This window comes from Mus musculus, chromosome 18, assembly GCF_000001635.26.
Source record: "Mus musculus strain C57BL/6J chromosome 18, GRCm38.p6 C57BL/6J".
In the NCBI taxonomy this organism is placed as follows: Eukaryota; Metazoa; Chordata; class Mammalia; order Rodentia; family Muridae; genus Mus; species Mus musculus.
This window is the reverse complement of record NC_000084.6, coordinates 10,143,097-10,162,874: the sequence shown is the minus strand read 5'-3', so window position 1 is coordinate 10,162,874 and position 19,778 is coordinate 10,143,097. Positions and strand designations below refer to the sequence as shown.

At 36.3% G+C, this 19,778-nt stretch overlaps 1 protein-coding gene, 1 non-coding gene and 1 pseudogene across 4 annotated transcripts in view; all 3 read left to right on the top strand.

The window, feature by feature from the left end:
- Positions 1 to 19,778, top strand: part of Rock1 (Rho-associated coiled-coil containing protein kinase 1) — a 117,851-nt gene that overhangs the window by 19,377 nt on the left and 78,696 nt on the right. For all 3 annotated transcript variants that reach the window (XR_001782350.2, NM_009071.2, XM_006525725.2), the window contains exon 2: positions 12,559 to 12,640. Coding sequence is in view for 2 of the 3 variants with exons in the window: in NM_009071.2 (NP_033097.1) it covers positions 12,559 to 12,640 (82 nt within the window). In the remaining variant the exon portion in view is untranslated. The remainder of the gene's footprint in view (positions 1 to 12,558; positions 12,641 to 19,778) is intronic.
- Gm26244 lies at positions 11,735 to 11,898 on the top strand. Its single transcript, XR_003952728.1, has one exon. It is a non-coding gene; the product is annotated as a U1 spliceosomal RNA (small nuclear RNA).
- Positions 16,868 to 17,424, top strand: Gm2531 (predicted gene 2531; annotated as a pseudogene).

Sequence of the window (19,778 nt, the reverse complement as noted above, 5' to 3'; positions counted from 1 at the left end):
AATGAAGTATCCACGAGTTGGTCTTCCTTCTTGATTTGTTTGTGTTTTGGAAGTTGTATCTTGGGTATTCTAGGTTTCTGGGCTAATATCCACTTATCAGTGAGTGCATATCAAGTGACTTATTTTGTGATTGGGTTACCTCACTCAGGATGATATCCTCCAAGAATTTGCCCAAGAATTTCATAAATTCATTGTTTTTAATAGCTGAGCAGTACTCCATTGTGTAAATGTACTACATTTTCATCGCTTCTCGGCCTTTTGGCTAAGATCAAGTGAAATGCACCACATTTTCTGTATCCATTCTTCTGTTGAGGGTCATCTGGGTTCTTTCCAGCTTCTGGCTATTATAAATAGGGCTGCTATGAACATAGTGGAGCATGTGTCCTTATTACCAGTTGAAACATCTTCTGAGTATATGGCCAGGAGAGGTATTGCTGGATCTACCGGTAGTACTATGTCCATTTTTCTGAGGAACCACCAGACTGATTTCCAGAGTGGTTGTACAAGCTTGCAATCCCACCAGCAATGGAGGGGTATTCCTCTTTCTCCACATCCTCGACAGCATCTGCTGTCACCTGAATTTTTGATCCTAGCCATTCTGACTGGTGTGAGGTGGAATCTCATGGTTGTTTTGATTTGCATTTCCCTGATGATTAAGGATGTTGAACGTTTTTCCAGGTGCTTCTCAGCCCTTCGGTATTCCTCAGTTGAGAATTCTTTGTCTAGCTCTGTACCCCATTTTTAATGGGCTTATTTGAATTTCTGGAGTTCAGCTTCTTGAGCTCTTTGTATATATTGGATTTTAGTCGCCTATCAGATTTAGGATTGGTAAAAATTCTTTCCCAATCTGTTGGTGGCCTTTTTGTCTTATTGACAGTATCTTTTGCCCTACAGAAGCTTTGCAATTTTATGAGGTCCCATTTGTCAATTCTTGATCTTACAGCACAAGCCTTTGCTGTTCTGTTTAGGAATTTTTCCCCTGTGCCCATATTTTTGAGGGTTTTCCACACTTTCTCCTCTATAAATTTCAGTGTCTCTGGTTTTATGTGGAGGTCTTTGATCCACTTAGACTTGAGCTTTGTACAAGGAGATAAGAATGAATCAATTTGAATTCTTCTACATGATAACCTCCAGTTGAGCCAGCACCATTTGTTGAAAATGCTGTCTTTTTTCCTCTGGATGATTTTAGCTCCCTTGTCAAAGATTAAGTGACCATAGGTGTGTGGGTTCATTTCTGGGTCTTCAATTCTATTCCATTGATCTACCTGTCTGTCACTGTACCAGTACCATGCAGTTTTTATCACAGTTGCTCTGTATTACAGCTTGAGGTCCCCCAGAGGTCCTTTTATTGTTGAGAATAGTTTTTGTTATCCTAGGTTTTTTGTTATTCCAGATGAGTTTGCAAATTGCCCTTTCTAACTCTGTGAAGAATTGAGTTGGAATTTTGATGGGGATTGCATTGAATCTGTAGATTGCTTTTGGCAGGACAGCCATTTTTACTATTTTGATCCTGCCAATCCATGGGCATGGGAGATCTTTCCATCTTCTGAGATCTTCAGTTTCTTTCTTCAGAGGCTTGAAGTTCTTGTCATACAGATATTTCACTTCCTTAGTTAGAGTCACACGAAAGTATTTTATATTATTTTTGACTATTGTGAAGGGTGTTGTTTCCCTAATTTCTTTCTCATCTTGTTTATCCTTTGTGTAGAGAAAGGCCACTGATTTGTTTGAGTTAATTTTATATCCAGCTACTTCACCAAAGCTGTTTATCAGGTTTAGGAGTTCTCTGGTGGAATTTTTAGGGTCACTTATATATACTATCATATCATCTGCAAATAGTGATATTTTGACTTCTTCATTTCCAATTTGTATCCCCTTGAACTCCTTTTGTTGTCTAATTGCTCTTGCTAGGACTTCAAGTACTGTATTGAATAGGTAGGGAGAAAGTGGGCAGCCTTGTCTATTCCCTGATTTTAGTGGGATTGCTTCCAGCTTCTCTCCATTTACTTTGATGTTGGCTACTGGTTTGCTTTAGATTGCTTTTATAATGTTTAGGTATGGGCCTTGAATTCCTGATCTTTCCAAGACTTTTATCATGAAGGGGTGTTGGATTTTGTCAAATGCTTTCTCAGCATCTAACGAGAGGATCATGTGATTTTTGTATTTGAGTTTGTTTATATACATTGATGGATTTCCATATATTAAACCATCCCTGCATCCCTGGGATGAAGCCTTGGTCATGATGGATGATCGTTTTGATGTGTTCTTGGATTCAGTTTGCAAGGATTTTATTGAGTTTCTTTGCATCAATATTCATAAGGGAAATTGGTCTGAAGTTCTCTTTTCTTGTTGGATCTTTGTGTGGTTTAGGTATCAGAGTAATTGTGGTTTCATAGAATGCATTGGGTAAAGTACCTTCTGTTTCTATTTTGTGGAATAGTTTGAGGAGAGTTGGAATTAGGTCTTCTTTGAAGGTCTGATAGAACTCTGCACTAAACCTATCTGGTCCTGGGCTTTTTTTGGTTGGGAGACTATTGATGACTGCTTCTATTTCTTAGGGGAAATGGGACTGTTAAGATCATTAATGTGATCCTGATTTAACTTTGGTACCTGGTATCTGTCTAGGAAGTTGTCCATTTCATCCAGGTTTTCCAGTTTTGTTGAGTATAGCCTTTTGTAGTAGGATCTGATGATGTTTTTTATTTCCTCAGGATCTGTTATGTCTCCTTTTTCATTTTTGATTTTGTTAATTAGGATACTGTCCCTGTGCCCTCTAGTCAGTCTGGCTAAGTGTTTATCTATCTTGTTGATTTTCTCAAAGAACCAGCTTCTGGTTTGGTTGATTCTTTGTATAGTTCTTTTTGTTTCCACTTGGCTGATTTCTGCCCCAATTTTGATTATTTCCTGCTTCATTTTGTTCTAGAGATTCTAGGTGTGCTGTCAGGCTGTTAGTGTATATTCTCTCTAGTTTCTTTTTGGAGGCACTCAGGGCTATGAGTTTTCCTCTTAGGACTGTCTTCATTGTGTCCCATAAGTTTGGGTATGTTATGGCTTCATTTTCATTAAACTCTAAAAAGTCTTTAATTTCTTTTTTTCTTTCTTGACCAAGGTATCATTGAGTAGAGTGTTGTTCAGTTTCTAGTCAATGTTGGCTTTCTATTATTTATGCTGTTATTGGAGATCAGCCTTAGTCCGTGGTGATCTGATAGGATGCATGGGATAATTTCAATATTTTTGTATCTGTTGAGGCCAGTTTTGTGACCAATTATATGGTCAATTTTGGAGGAGATACCGTGTGGTGCTGAGAAGAAGGTATAGCTTTTTGTTTTAGGATAAAATGTTCTGTAGATATTTGTTAAATCCATTTGTTTCATAACTTCTGTTAGTGTCCATGTGTCTCGGTTTGGTTTCTGTGTCCAGGATCTGTCCATTGGTGAGAGTGGGGTGTTGAAGTCTCCCACTATTATTTATTGTGTGAGGTGCAATGTGTACTTTGAGCTTTACTAAAGTTTCTTTAATGAATGTGGCTGCCCTTGCATTTGGAGTATAGATGTTTAGAATTGAGAGTTCATCTTGGTAGATTTTACCTTTGATGAGTATGAAGTGCCCCTCCTTGTCTTTTTTGATAACTTTGGGTTGGAAGTTGTTAATATTAGATATTAGAATGGCTACTTCAGCTTGTTTCTTCGGACAATTTTCTTTGCGAATTGTTTTCCAGCCTTTTATTCTGAGGTAGTTAGTGTCTGTTTTTATCCCTGAGGTGGGTTTCCTGTAAGCAGCAAAATGTTGGGTCCTCTTTGTGTAGTCAGTCTGTTAGTCTATGTCTTTTTATTGGGGAATTGAGTTTATTGGGGTTAAGAGAAATCAAAGAAAAGTAATTGTTGCTTCCTGTCATTTTTGTTGTTAAAGTTGGGAATCTGTTCTTGTGACTGTCTTCTTTTAGTTTGTTAAAGGATTACTTTCTTTGATTTTTTTATGGTGTAGTTTCCATCTTTGTGTTGGTGTTTTCCCTTTGTTATCCTTTGAAGGGCTGGATTTGTGGAAAGATATTGTGTGAATTTGGTTTTGTCATGGAATACTTTGGTTTCTCCATCTATAGTAATTGAGAGTTTTGCTGGGTATAGTAGCCTGGGCTGGCATTTGTGTTCTCTTAGTGTCTGTATAACATCTGTCCAGGATCTTCTGGCTTTCATAGTCTGGTGAGAAGTCTGGAGTAATTCTAATAAGCCTGCCTTTATATGTTACTTCTTTTTCCCTTACTGCTTTTAATATTCTATCTTTATTTAGTGCATTTGTTGTTCTGATTATTATGTGTTGGGAGGAATTTCTTTTCTGGTCCAGTCTATTTGGAGTTCTGTAGGCTTCTTGTATGTTCATGGGCATCTCTTTCTTTAGGTTTAGGAAGTTTTCTTCTATAATTTTGTTGAAGATATTTTCTGGCCCTTTAAGTTGAAAATCTTCATTCTCATCTACTCCTACATCCGTAGGTTTGGTCTTCTCATTGTGTCCTGGATTTCCTGGATGTTTTGAGTTAGGATATTTTTGCATTTTGCATTTTCTTTGATAGTTGTTTCCATGTTCCCTATGGAATCTTCTGCATCTGAGATTCTCTCTTCCATCTCTTGTATTCTGTTGCTGGTGCTCACATCTAAGGTTCCTGATCTCTTTGGTAGGGTTTCTATCTCCAGAGTTGTCTCCCTTTGGATTTTCTTAATTTTTTTCTACTTCCATTTTTAGACCTTGGATGGTTTTGTTCAATTCCATTGCCTGTTTGGGTGTGTTTTCCTGTAATTCTTTAAGGGATTTTTGTGTTTCTTCTACCTGTTTAGCTTTGTTGCCTGTAGTTCTTTAAGGACTAATACCTGTTTAGCAGTGTTCTCCTGTAATTCCTTGAGGGATTTTTGTGTTTCCTCTTTAAAGGCTTCTACTTGTTTAGCAGTATTCTCCTGTAATACCTTGAGGGATTTTCGTGCTTCCTCTTTAAGGGCTTCTACCTCTTTAGCACTGTTCTCCTGTATTTCTTTAAGTGAGTTATTAATGCCCTTCTTTAAATCTTCTACCACCATCATGAGATAGGATTTTAAATCCGGGTCTTGCTTTTCGGGTGTGCTGGGGTGTCCAGGACTCGTTGTGGTGGGCGTACTGGGTTATGATGATGCCCAGTGTTCTTGGTTTCTGTTAGTAAGATTCTTAAGTTTGCCTTTCGCCATCAGGAAATCACTGGTGTTAATGATCAAGCTGTCTCCGGTTGGAGCTTGATCCTCCTGTGATTCTCTTAGTTTCTGTCAGCACTCCTGGGAGTCAAACTCTCACCAAAGTTCCAGTGGTCAGAACACTCTCTGCAGGCAAGCTCTCCTCTTGCAGGGCAAGTGTCCAGCAGTCTGGAGCTCTGATCCACGTCCTGAGTTCTGGGGTCAGAACCCTCCCTGTAGGCCGAGTCTCCTCTGGCAAGGAAGGTGCCCAGGGGTCTGGGTCTCAGCTCTGCAGCCTGGCTGAGGATGAAGACCTGAGGGGACCCTGACCAAGAAGGTCTATTACTTCTATCCCCTACGTGCTCTCAGGTGATCAGGAGGTACTGGGTGTGCTAGGGGTCCTGTGGTGTGGAGAGTCCTTTGGTGCCCTAGATGCCCTTGGCTGGGCTCACGCAGAAGATGGCTGGGCTGGCCCTGACCTGAATGGATCCCAGACTCTGGTCGGGCGGGGTTCCTTTGTCCCTGCTACTGTGGGCACAAGACCCTCCGCCATTCTTTGGAGCTGATGTTGTGTTCCACTCACCCATGATCCCAAGGTCTCGTGATCCCGAGGTAATCCGGAGGTCCTGCAGAGTGAAGAGCACTCTCATCATTCTTTTTATATGTTATTGGTCTACATTTGTGAATACTTTATAGTCATATCCATGAAATATACTGGTTTGTAGCTTTCTGCTTCATCTGACTTTGATATCAGGTTATTACTGGTTACACAAAATGAGTTAAACGTACTCTTCTTCCTGTTTTCTAGAAGAGATTGTGTAAAATTGGTGTTAATTCTTAGAAGGTTTTGTAGAATTCTCTGGAGAAATCATCAGGCCCCAAAGATCTCTCTTCCTTTTGGTAGTGGTTATACAATTAATATATTCATACTGACTTATTTTGTCCTTTTTAAGGAATTGTTGACTTTATCAAAATTGCCATATTTGTGTCTGTTTTTATTATTTTTGTGCCACATTTCCTGTGGTTTCAAGATCTTCTGTGATCATGTCTATTTGATTTCTGATACTAATACTCTGTGTTGTCGGTTTTCTTCTGATTAACTTGCTAGGTTGTTTGGTCATTATTGTCAGAGAAAAACTCTGTTTCACTGAGTTTCCTTCGTGTGTAATATATATATATATATTTTGCTTGTTTGTTTTTCGAGACAGGGTTTCTCTGTGTAGCCCTGGCTGTCCTGGAACTCACTCTGTAGACCAGGCTGGCCTCGAACTCAGAAATCTACCTGCCTCTGCCTCCCAAGTACTGGGACTAAAGGTGTGCGCCACCACTGCCTGGCTCTCCGTGTATAATTTTAATAATATTTGTTCTCTATGATTTCTTTAGTTTGCTTTAGGTTTAGTAAGGTCTCTTTGTCTAGTTTTTTTGTTTTTGGTGTATGTGTGTATGTGTGTGTTTAAAGAAAGAAATTCAGGTTGTTGATTGACAATCTTTACTCTTTTTGTTTTATGCAAGCTGGCATTTTACACCTGTGTTTTCTGCAACCAAACTCTTTTCTGATAAAAGCATTTAGTACTATACACCTTTTCTTTCAGCATTGCTTTAGCAGCATTTCACATATTTTGGTATATTATATCTCCATTTTTTGGGTCAGTTTAGTATATATTGATTGCTATTTCCCTTGAAGCTTCTTTGGCTGGTGAATTACTTAGAAATCTGTTATTTTTCCATGTATCTGGATGTTTGTTTACAACAATATGGGTGCTTGATTACAGTTTTATCAGAAAACATCTTGTATGTTTTTAATTCTTCTAAATGGTTGAGATTTGTTATGCAAAGGAGAGAGTGTCCTGGTAAGCACCTGTGAGCACTTATAAACAATGTGAATACTAAGCTGGAGAGGTGGTTCAGTGGTTAAGAGCACTTTCTGTTCTTTCAGAGGACCTGGGTTCAGTTTCTAGCATGTACATGGTGGCTTATAACCTTCTGTAATTCAGTTCTTTAGGATCCAACACCCTCTTTTGTACATGGTATGTCTGTGGTACACAGATATACATGCAGGGAAAGCACTTACACATGTAAAGTAAATAAATCATTTTTTTAGAAAAGAATGCATACTTGCCGTTTTAGGGTGGAATGTTTCATGTCAGATCCTGTTTCGTGTTGACTTTTTCTTGCTGTTCTTTTGCCTAGGCCTATCAGTTGTGGGAAGTGAAGAGTTTAGGTTGCCAACTAAAATTGTGTATTTTTATTTCCATCAGCTTTGCTTCTTCATTCCTAGTTCCATAGTTATGTGCATTCACATTTAAGATAGTGTTGCCTTTCTAGTGGATTGATTCCTAATTGTCATTTTTGCACTTTGTTTTGAGGACAACTTGTAAGAGGTATTGATGTGACTTTTCTCTTGATGAATCCGTGTGCTGAGTAAATCTCTCAGCTTTTTATCTTTCATCTTAATGTGTATTATATTTGAAGTGAATTTTTTTCTTTGCTTAGTAAATGCAATGTTTAGGCTTCCTGGAGGATACTTTCTGTACATTTATTCTTCTAAATTAAGGGATGTTTTTCTGTGCTTTTGTCTATTTGTGAGTTTTAAAATAAAAAAATTGCTATTTGTTATACGATGTTAACTTTGAAATCAAGTTTTTTGTTTTCTCCGTTTTCCAGAGTATTGTGTTATCTTTGTTCTGTTTTTGAGACACTTCTCTTGCATGTATCCCAGGCTGACTCTTGAACCTGTTTTGTAGATGAAGATGATCTCATTGTGCCAGTTTTTCAGTGCTGGGAATCAAACATAGAGCTTCCAGCATACCACACAACTCTACCAACTGAGCTACATCCCTCATCCTGGCTTGGTTATGATTGCAGTACCTCTTTGTTAGTGATTACTCTAGTCATCTAATATCTGTCTTCAGCTGTTTGGATGGAAATTTCTTTACAAACACCAAAACCACATAAGAGTCACAAAAAAGAAAACTACCTCTCTTAGTCTTTGAACTACTCTATGCTGTCATATTTTTTTAACCCCCCAGCTATCTGGGCTTGCTTGTAGCGAAAATTTAACGCTTCGTTGTTTGTTTGTTTTGTTTGTTTGTAGAACAAGATTTTAATATTTTTAACTGCTAATATTTAACAGACAGAATAATTATTTTAAGATATATTTTGTTTTCATGTTTTCCTTTTCATTTCTGATTTTATTAATTTGGATACTTTCTCTGCCCTCTGGTTAGTTTGGCTAAGGGTTTATCTATCTTGTTGATTTTCTCAAAGAACCAGCTCCTGGTTTTGTTTGTTGATTCTTTGTATAGCTCTTTTTGTTTCTATTTGGTTGATTTCAGTCCTGAGTTTGATTATTACCTATTTGTTTTTAAACATTTTTTTTTTTTTTTGCATTGGTGTGCAGGTGGGGTGATTGTCTAAATACTGTCAAATACATGGCTGCTTTTGAAAACACAAATACCCAAAATAGTCTCACTGGACCTAGGTGTTATATCAGAAATCTCTCATCTGCTCCCAAATTTGTCTTGGTTTTCAGTGGAGCCTTCCACATAGCAAAATTTTATGAATAGCACCTGCTGCCTATCTGTCTCCATTCTCCATTATGTGAAACAGATGAGGCCCTTGGTCCCTTAGATAGAAACAGACATAAACAGTTTACCTTTACTGTTGTACTGCCTTGGGTTCAAGGTATGTGAGAATGAGATTCATTCTGCTAGTTGCCAAGCTTACAGGCTGTTCTTGCCTAGAGGTAGGTCAGAAAAGCAAATAATATAAAGAGGCTCCTTCCTGCAGGTTTTAGGATGACTTCTTACTTGTCTATAAGCATTTGTGTTATATAAATGTTACAAAGTTACTTCAGCCATTGTCCAGTTTGTGCGTGTGTTTGCTTATTTGTTTAATGACTTATTATTAATATTTATGGGGAGAAGGGAGCTCAGAGCTCCCCAGATTGCCAACTAAACAGCATATGTTGAACTAGGGTACGGTGAAGTGTTCCTATAATCCTAGCACTTGTGAAGATGAGGCAGGAGGCTCATAAGTTAAAGATCGGTTTGGCCTATGTGATGAGACCCTATCTCAAAAAACAGCAGACCTGAAAAACAGGGAAATACATGTATAAATATAAAACTCAATAATTTGATTATTTCTGAAATGTATATAGTTCCTCGGCACTAAGTCATCCAGACATGTACAACTGTCTGCCATTTAATTCCAAATGACTTGGCTTCTTTTTCGTTTTTAGATTTACTTGGCCTTTTTGTTTCATTTCACTTGCTCTTAAGTTCCTTCTAGGTGTTTTCTTCTGTTTTCTTGAGGTTGTTCTATCTTTATTCCTCTGTGTTTCCCATTGTATATTTGTACCTTATTTAGCTCTCAGATGCTGTCATTTCTCAGGATTTTATTCTTCAGTCTTTTATTTCTTCATCTACTTTTGTTGAATAACTGCATCTGTTTTCAGAGGCTACAAATACCTTATGACTTCCAAACGTGACTCAAAAGTGGGAAAAAATGTTTGAAGTAAAACTCAAATTGTTAGCTGCCTTTTTTTTTTTTTTAATCCATACTTAAGCCCCTTGGAGACCATTAGTATGTTCAAAACATTTTTTCTAGTTTCCATTTTGTGTATTTGTTAGTGAAGCCACCATATAGCTAGAAGATACAGTATAAACATTTTTAAACACACACAATCATTCTCAGCTCATCCTGCCCGTTAGTTATCCATAGAGTTCTTTTGCTTCTTGTCTGTATTCAGTTTATGTTTAATTCAGTCTTTTATCTGGTTGTGTCTGTATTTTACAACAGCCTCCTAATTGATTCTTTCCAGCCATGTCTTCTAATTCTAAATATCATCTTATTTTATTGCCAGACTTTACTAAATTAAAGATGTCATATGCCACTCTCCTTTTTCCTCTTAAACTTTTGTTTCCAAATGGGTGCTGAGAGATAAAACACTCAAATTCCTACCCTGCTATGTCATACTTTAATGTCCCTAAACTATTTTTCACAGTTTTACCTCTGTCATGTTCTTCTTACCCTTTCTAGTCAGGGACACTCTTGTTTTCCTCTAAGTCCTTGCTTTTCTTCTTTGTTTTACCTTGTCTTTACTCACACTAGGTTTTATAAAGCCCTCAAAATTAGTCTTTTTTGTTTATGTAGACCCTACTTAAAATAGTAGGCACTTTATATTTGGGTGTTTTGCTTTACTTCTAAACTTTGAGAGAGAGAAGTTTTTGTTATTTTCTTTTCCGGTTCTCTACAGAAGAAAAGACTGGTTTATGTAAATGATATCACCTTTAAGAAATGCAGAATTCATCTTTTTTTTTAATTTTTAAAAATTTATGTATATATGTATCACATATGGGCAGGTGCCTTCAGAGGTCAGAAGAGGGTATCAGGACCCCAGAAACTGGGCTAACAAGCCTGGTGTGGGTGCTGGAAATTAAACTCAGGTCTTCTGGAAGAGCATCAAATTATTGTAACCACTGAGCCATCTCTGCAGCCCCATATTCATTTTGTAGAACTTTGGAGGCTTTCTTGCCCTAATTTATGGTTGAATCTTCACATTGCTTGTATTGTACAGCTTTTCTTTTGTATCAGAGTGGAAGCCTGAACCCTCCTGTTTACTCTAGTGTCTTAAATTTCCTTAGCCTTAGTTGGTGTATGCTTTGATTACACTAGTTATCTTTCCATTAATTTTATTTTTTAAAACACTTTGGGTTATGCCTATGGATGGTACTGAAAAACATAGATTATCCCATCTAATTATAGAGTTAAAATATTTGATGATAGGTCCAAACATCGAGTAGACAGATGTAGCTAGTAGAGGTGGCCAGATTTTCATTTATAAATACATTACCAAGCTCAGTGGTCTAGCAAAAGACAGGTGGGATTGCTGCATTTAACAACATAACCTGAGTCTACTCTTAAGACTTTATAACTACACGGCTAAAATGCATAAGTTGTTATTCCTAGCCCTAGGGAGACAAACTATAGTCAAAATGAAAGTGGGAATATTCAGGACTTCACATACTTAACCTAGTCTCAAATCTGATATGAGTTATAGATAGATAGATAACTACTAATTCTCCTTTTTTCAGTCAAGAGAACACAGGATCAAAAAGGTTATGTCATTTGTCTTCTCTATTGAGAAGTACAAGTGTATAAGTGTATTTTTCTTTGGAATGTAATTGTTTGATTTTTTTTTAGCTTAAAAAAATTGTGACCTATTTGAAATTCATCACTTTATTAGTATTATCCAAAGTCTTTGTTCCCTGTAGTACTAGTCATTACATACACTACATAAACAGAAAGAGCAATACTTTGTAATGAAGACATTTTAGGATTACCTGACTCTGTTTTCTGCTATATCATATAGCAAGATACAGTCTCAGTATAAACTTTCCCTTGGTTGTATGGATTACTACACCATCACATTGCCCAACACTTGCTTACATATCTAAATGTCTAGTTTTGAAAACTAAAAACCTTCTATTTGTCTTTAGCTGTTTGTTGTCCTAGAAAGTGTGTTAAGAAAGTAGCCCTGTATACTTACCTGGCAGGGGAGATACCATGATCACGAAGGTGGTTTTCCCAGGGCGAGGCTTATCCATTGCACTCCGGATGTGCTGACCCCTGCGATTTCCCCAAATGCGGGAAACTCGACTGCATAATTTGTGGTAGTGGGGGACTGCGTTCCCGCTCTCCCCTGGAAAAAAAAAAAAAAAAAAAAAAGAAAAAAGAAAGTAGCCCTGTGAACACCTAGTATGTTTTTATAATTAACTATGTATACAGCTTGCATATGTGATTATGTGTGATTTAGTTTAAACTTTATGCTTCATTAAATATTATTTAGCGCCAGGCGGTGGTGGTGCACGCCTTTAATCCCAGCACTTGGGAGGCAGAGGCAGGCAGATTTCTAAATTCGAGGCCAGCCTGGTCTATAAAGTGAGTTCCAGGCAGGGCTACACAGAGAAACCCTGTCTCGAAAAACAAAACAAAAGTATTATTTAGCTGTTATACTGTAAAACACTTATAGTCACAAATGTAGGATTTTGCTGAACACCTGAGGAATGAAGATAAATTTAGAAGTAAGGGTAAGTGGAATGTAAAATATTATATCCTTGTAAAGTGAGTATATGAATCATAATCACATGAAATCAGCCTGGTAATTTTCCTGCTCCACAGGAAGATTTAGAAAGTTAAAAAAATGCATATATGAAATAAAAATCATAGAACTTTGCTCTTCCCTATTATTTATGTAATCTTGTAAAGGGTATTAAATGAACACAAGATAAATTGAAGAGAAGATATTAAATATTCAAACCCGACAATGTTCTAATGTGCTAACACCAGTTGTTTGTTTCTTTAGGATGGATTGGATGCCCTGGTTTATGATTTGGATTTTCCTGCCTTAAGAAAAAACAAAAATATTGACAACTTTCTAAGCAGATGTAAGTACTTTCTGTAGAGTTTAATGTTGCTGTACATGTAACTGTATCAGATATTCAAGCCTCTTTCCCCTTCTGTTGCATTCATTATTCTGTCAGTGAATTCTGTGTAATATTAGTGCAAAGACTGGTACCAGTTGCTACACTAACAAGGCACCTTGTGAATGAAATTTTAGAAGCTTAGTCTAGATGCCTATCAAGAATGCATACAAAGTAATTTGGGGAGTGGAGGGTGAAAAGTATACAGCTACAATAGAAATATGTATTTTTTAATGCATCTATGTGCATATTCAAGTTTTAATGCTATATTTGATCCCTTTGTTTGTAAAAAAAAATTCGTTATTACATTTGGAAACCTACAGGTAAAAATTGATTACATGTGACAACCCATCATAAAATAAAAAGGTTTTCTCCATGGCAGCTGTTTTATATATGCTTATTATAGATGTTCTCTTCTAAGAGTTTATTTTAGATTTTGAAATTATTTAAAAATATGTTTTAAGTTAAAATAGTTTGGAAGTTTAAAAAAATTAGCAGTAAGAAGTTGATTATAAAATCCTTCCCAGTCTGTTTATTTCTGTTCCAAAGCATTAATCTAGTCATATAAAATAGTTGTATTTTTGTTGTTGTTGTTATTATTTCTTTTTGTTATTTCTACACAGTAGAGTTTGAATTACCTATTTTGTACTTTTGTCGGATTTTTCTTCAAAACCAGTTTTAATATTGTCTTGGAGTTTGATACCAAACTCTGATTTGGGAATCATTTTTTTCCTCAGTGATGACAATTTGACCCAGTGCTTTGCATATGCAAGTAGTCTATCATTGAGCTACATCCCCAACTCTTTGAATTGGGAAATTTTAAATATAAAATTCTTGCTAATGTCTTGTAACCTACTGAAAGAATTGGACAGTTCTATTAGTTTATATTTGTTTATCCCTGTACTAGATAACATAGTGAAATAACCAAAGATGAGCTACTGTTTATTTGGTAGTAGACAAAGGGCAGGGTTTGATCATTATTCTAGAGTTAGAGGGTAGAGTATTTTGATATAGTATGACAGATATTGGGGAAAACAACCTTCTTAATCTACTATTCTTTTCTGTTTGGTTTCCTTTGTCTTGAACCACAGCCCAAGATGACCTTGAATTTACCACAGTGCTCTGACTCTCTTGAAAGCTAGCATTCTATGTGTGAGCCACAATATCCAACTTAATTTTGCTACTTTATTGCTTTTGTAATATTAAGTATGCCCATGTATTACATTTTATAAATAGAAACAGTAGCTAGAAGAGAAATAAGTGAAGTCAAATGAAAGTAAAAATATAAAGTGACTTTTAAATTTCAGTTTTAATTTGTATAGATTTTTTGGAATATTAAGCTAGAGAAAAATGCAAGAAAAATAAGTAATATTAATAAAACAATTTTAATAAATCATATGTACTGATAAGTAAAAATCACAAATGAGGGTTTTCTATCAGTAGTATAAAAATCACTATACTTTGTGATATTAGTATATTAATAAAGGAAAGGTATATATTATTAGATGCAGAAAAACAATGAAATAAAGTTTATATTCATAAATGTGAAAGAAACTTACCTCAATAAAGGAAACCTATAACTTAGATCCAGTTTCCTAGTTTTATTTGTTGAAAGCCAGTCTCTTTGCTAGTGTATGTTTTGGTATGTCTAAAAGTAACTTTTGTTCACCTAATGTAATTGTCATCTCCAATGCTTAATGCCTCTGTTTGCTAAGCTAGTCCTAATCCTAGAAGCTTCTAGCCTTTGTATAGTCTTATCTAGGCCTAGAATGTTTCAGCCTTTAAGATTGACTGAGGAGTAAGCTCTGAACTGACTGACTGCTTCAACTCAGGTATTCTGGCTCAAATTCCTCTCTAAGCTGACTGATTCAATCTGGCTTCTCTCTAGCCCTCTGAATTGCTCCGCTTGGCCTCATACTAACTTAGGCAGTGTGTTCTAATCTTCTGGCTCCTTCTCATTCTCTCTCTGCAACCTGTCTCTCTAACTGTCATGTAAAACTGCCTCCTTTCTCTCTACAGTGCATCCTCGAATATCTTCCCTCTCTTCTTCATTCTCATGAGAGTTGGGCATATACAATTCTGTCAAATCTTTCTCTGATTCATCACTTTGTCTGCCACTCAAAGATATCACTTTGAAACATGGGTGCTTCCTTCTACAAATAACTTTACCTTCATTGTTTGGGATTAAAGGAGTCTGTATTCTTGCCAGAGGGATTAAAGATGTGTGGTAAGGTGGTGTCTATATTCTAGCCAAAGTAGCAATATTGCTGGATTAAAAATCCTCTACAGGTATGTAAAAATTTAGGTCTCTGTAGTTGAGTCTGTGTGGATTTATTTTTGGGTCCTCTATTCCATTGGTCTGTGTAGTTTGACAGTTTCTTATATGCATTTAGTCACAAAGCTGTTGGTCAGCAGCTAGGACAAGTGAAACATCAAGGAGCCAAGAAGGATCTATTTAATTTCTAATGTTTTGTCTGCCAGCTTTCTCAAGACTTTGAATACTTTTTCAGTGTCACTGGCCATTCTAACATACTATTTCAGTTTAGGATTTTCTTATTTCTTATATAGAATATTAAAATACTCTTAAAATTCTCTAACTCCAGTTTTGTCCTTACTGAATTTATCTTTAACTTTCTTCTGAGTAGCTGAAGTGTAGGTTTGATTATGCTTATTTACTTTAGTTTCTTTTTACAGCTTTCAATCCATGCTAGTGAATTTTATATTGTGCCTTGATTTTTATATATTAAGAGTTGCCTAAACCTGTAATCTAGGGTGAAGGGGAGAAAGCCTTCCTATTATTGAGTCATAGATTTTTTTTCTTTCTTTTTTGCTTGCTTACTTTTCTTTTTTTTCTTCCTTTCCTTCTCTTTTCTTTTCTTTTCTTTTCTTTTCTTTTCTTTTCTTTTCTTTTCTTTTCTTTTCTTTTCTTTTCTTTCTGGACTGGTCTAGAGCTCACTGTGTAGATCAAGTGGCCTTGAGCTCATAATGATCTGCCTCTCTGCCTCTGCTGTTATTAAAGGCATGCATGTGCCACTCTGCCCAGCAAATGATAATTTTCTAACATGTGACTTAGAGACAAAGTTCAGGCTCCTTAAACAGATTGGGGCTCCCCAGCCTTTTCTGCCACTTCATCACAAGCATCCATACTAATCTAGCAGCAGAGCCCTTGTGTACACAGTTCTGCTGTTCCATCACTTAAATGGTCTGTCTTCATGATTTCTCGTCACTAACAATTACTTTTCATTTCAAATGTGTTTCAGGTGTTTCCCTAAAAGTTTTCTGTCCATGGCAGGCTTTAATTGGTTTCTTCTTAGTACTTTACAAACCATGCTTATCTGTTTTATTTTAAATTGTTTTGAATTAGAATCCCCCTCCTCCAACTATCCAGAAAAGGTTTCACGGTGTAACCCTGGATGTTCTGGAATTCACAACAGTAACAGTGTTACCATTACCTTTCCATATTTCTGGAGATTACTTTAGGACCTGATATAGAGTAGGCAAAAATATTTATGTAATAAATAAGTTTAATATTGACTTATTATAGTAGGTCTTGTAGTACTGTGACCTGGGAAGTTATTAAATATACTTATCCTTGTACAGAAATTTATTAGCATTGCATATGTCTGTTGGACATAGCTTACAAAAATATTTTAATTTGAACATTTTAACAGGAAGGCAAGAATATTATAGCTACTTTTATTAGGAACTAGAACTTTAATAAATAGCCTTATGTGTATAGACAACATTGAAATGGGAAGCTTTTCCATGCAATCTCATTCCATTGTTGACCCATAGGGACTAAAAAAATAGCCCTATTTTAATCTATGACCAAATTAGGAGATAACTATCCAGGGGGAGATTTGTAAATTATTGTCATCTGTAGGATGACAGGTTAACATAAATAATTGCATTGATTCTCCACTGCATGTTTTAAATTAAAGTCTGGGTTCAGATTAATGCTATAAGTGTAAAGAATGCAGGTTAGAAATTTAATTTTTATTTTTTAGTACATGTGCCTTTGATACTGAACTTGGTTTTGGGGGAAATTTTTTTTTCTAGGATAGGTTTGTGTGTGTGTGTTGGGGTGGGGGGGCTGACTGTCCTGGAACTCACAATAGACCAGGCTGGCCTCAGACTCACAGAAATCTGCTTCTGCCTCCCAAGTACTGGGATTAAAGGTGTGTACCTCAGGCTCGCGCGTCCGTGGAGGCCCGGCCAGTGAGCGTTCTGGATCCGACTGCAAGATGAGCCCGGGGCCATGACAGGTGAAATGGTGATGAGTTACGAAAGCTGCACAGATAATTAAGTAGCAGAGATTAGAACTCAGGTTTCCTGCCTCCCAAGATTGTTAAACATGAGCCTGCAGAAGCAAACCCCTAGCAACTTCTTAAAGAAGATCATCAGGCGGCCAGTTGTGATGAAATTAAATTCTGGCGTGGATTATCAAGGGGTCCTGGCCTGCCTGGATGGCTACATGAATATAGCCCTGGAACAGACAGAGGAGTATGTAAATGGACAGCTGAAGAATAAGTACGGAGATGCGTTCATCCAAGGAAACAATGTGCTGTACATAAGTACACAGGAGGCAGATGTGAAGACACCAGGAGGCACTGCTCTTCAAAGATGGATAGATGAAGTAGTTTTGGTTCTCTTACCTGTCTTAGTTGGCCTGTTTTCATGGTGGTTGGTGGGGTTTTTTTGTTTGTTTGTTTAATTGACATTGGAATAAGATAGAGGTATTACATTACAGATTGACTGTTTAAAAAAAAAAAAAAAAGGTGTGTACCTCCACACCCAGCAAGAATTTAGTTTTTTTTAAAAAAGGATCATCATAAATGATTCACATAAACAGCATAAACAAATTTTTATTTTGTTGATATAAAACATCTACTTATGTTTCCGTAATAAAATGTGATATATACCTAAAATACCGGAAGCATATTATTATTATTATCATTATCATTATTATTATTATAGCATTGATGTTTAGCTTGGGGATGTAAGTCAGTTGGTAAAATATACTTGCCTAGCATAAACAGAGCCCTAGGTTTGACCTCCAATGTCATGTAAATGTAGGATGCATTAGATACTTTCTTTAAAAGATTAAAAATGAAAGCAAAGCAGTTTTTGTGTTTAAAACTTTGTCATTAGATTTTTACATAAACTTTTGGTATGATAGTAAAATCATACCATAAGAATTTGAAACAACTCTTAGCATAATAAATATTTATAACTTCAAATTTTACATATATCAATTATTTCAAGTGATAGAGTACTGGGACTTAAACTGAGGATCGGAAGAGGCAAGTATTTCACCATTGACCTACATCCCAGCCCTAATTTGTAATAACTTTTAAAAGACTTTTTAGAGTTTAATGAAAATGAAGCCACAACATTTCCAAATTTATGGGACACAGTGAAAGTAGTTCCAAGAGGAAAACTCATAGCTCTGAGTGCCACCAAAAAGAAACTAGAGAGAGCATACACTAGCAGCTTGACAACACACCTAAAAGCTCTAGAACAAAAGGAAGCAAATTCACCCAAGAGGAGTAGAAGGCAGGAAATAATCAAACTCAGGACTGAAATCAATCAAGTGGAAACAAAAAAGAAAAATACAAAGAATCAACCATACCAGGAGATGATTCTACGAAAAAATCATCAAGATAGATAAACCCTTAGCCAGACTAACCAGAAGGCACAGGGACAGTATCCTAATTAACAAAATCAGAAATGAAAAGGGAGAAATAATAGAATCTGAGGAAATCTAAAAAATCATCAGATCCTACTACAAAAGGCTATACTCAACAAAACTGGAAAACCTGGATGAAATGGACAGTTTTCTAGACAGATACCAGGTACCAAAGTTAAATCAGAATAAGATTAATGATTTAAACAGTTCTATAACGTCTAAAGAAATAGAAGCAGTCATTAATATTCTCCCAACCAAACAAAGCCCAGGACCAGAAAGGTTTAGTGCAGAGTTCTATAAGACCTTCAAAGAGGACCTAAATCCAATACTCCTCAAACTATTCCACAAAATAGAAACAGAAGGTACTCTGCCCAATTCATTCTCTTAAGGCACATTTACTCTGATAACTAAACCACACAAAGACTCAACAAAGAAAGAGAACTTCAGACCAATTTCCCTTATGAATATAGATGCAAAAATTCTCAATAAAATCCTCACAAACCGAATCCAAGGACACACTAATATGTTCATTCACTACAATCAAGTAAGCTTCATCCCAGGAATGCAGGAATGGTTCAATATACAGAAATCCATCAACGTAATCTACTATATAAGCAATCTCAAAGACAAAAACCACATGATCATCATCTCATTAGATGTTGAGAAAGCATTTGACAAAATTCAGCATAAAAGTCTTGGAAAGATTAGGAATTCAAGGCCCATATCTAAACATAATAAAAGCAATATACACTGAACCAGTAGCCAACATCAAACTGAATTGAGAGAAACTTGAAGCAATCCCACTAAAATCAGGGAAGTAGACAAGGCTGCACACTCTCTCCCTACCTATTCAATATAGTACTTATAGTCTTAGCCAGAGCAATTAGACAACAAAAGGAGATCAGGGGGATACAAATTGGAAAGGAAGAAGTCAAAATATCACTATTTGCAGATGATATGATAGTATATATAAGTGACCTTAAAAAATCCACCAGAGACTTTCTAAACCCGATAAACAACTTCAGTGAAGTAGCTGGATATAAAATTAACTCAAACAAATCAGTGGCCTTTCTCTACACAGAGAATACAGAGGCTGAGAAAGAAATTAGGGGAAAAAAACACCCTTCAGAATAGTCACAAATAATATAAAATACCTTCGTGTGACTTTAAGGAAGTGAAAGATCTATATGATAAAAACTACAAGTCTCTGAAGAAAGAAATCGAAGATCTCAGAGGATGGAAAGATCTCCCATGCTCATGAATTGGCAGGATTAATATAGTCAAAATGGCTATCTTGCCGAAAGCAATCTACAGATTCAATGCAATCCCCATCGAAATTCCAACTCAATTCTTCACAGAGTTAGAAAGGGCAATTTGCAAATTCATCTGGAATAACAAAAAACCTAGGATAGT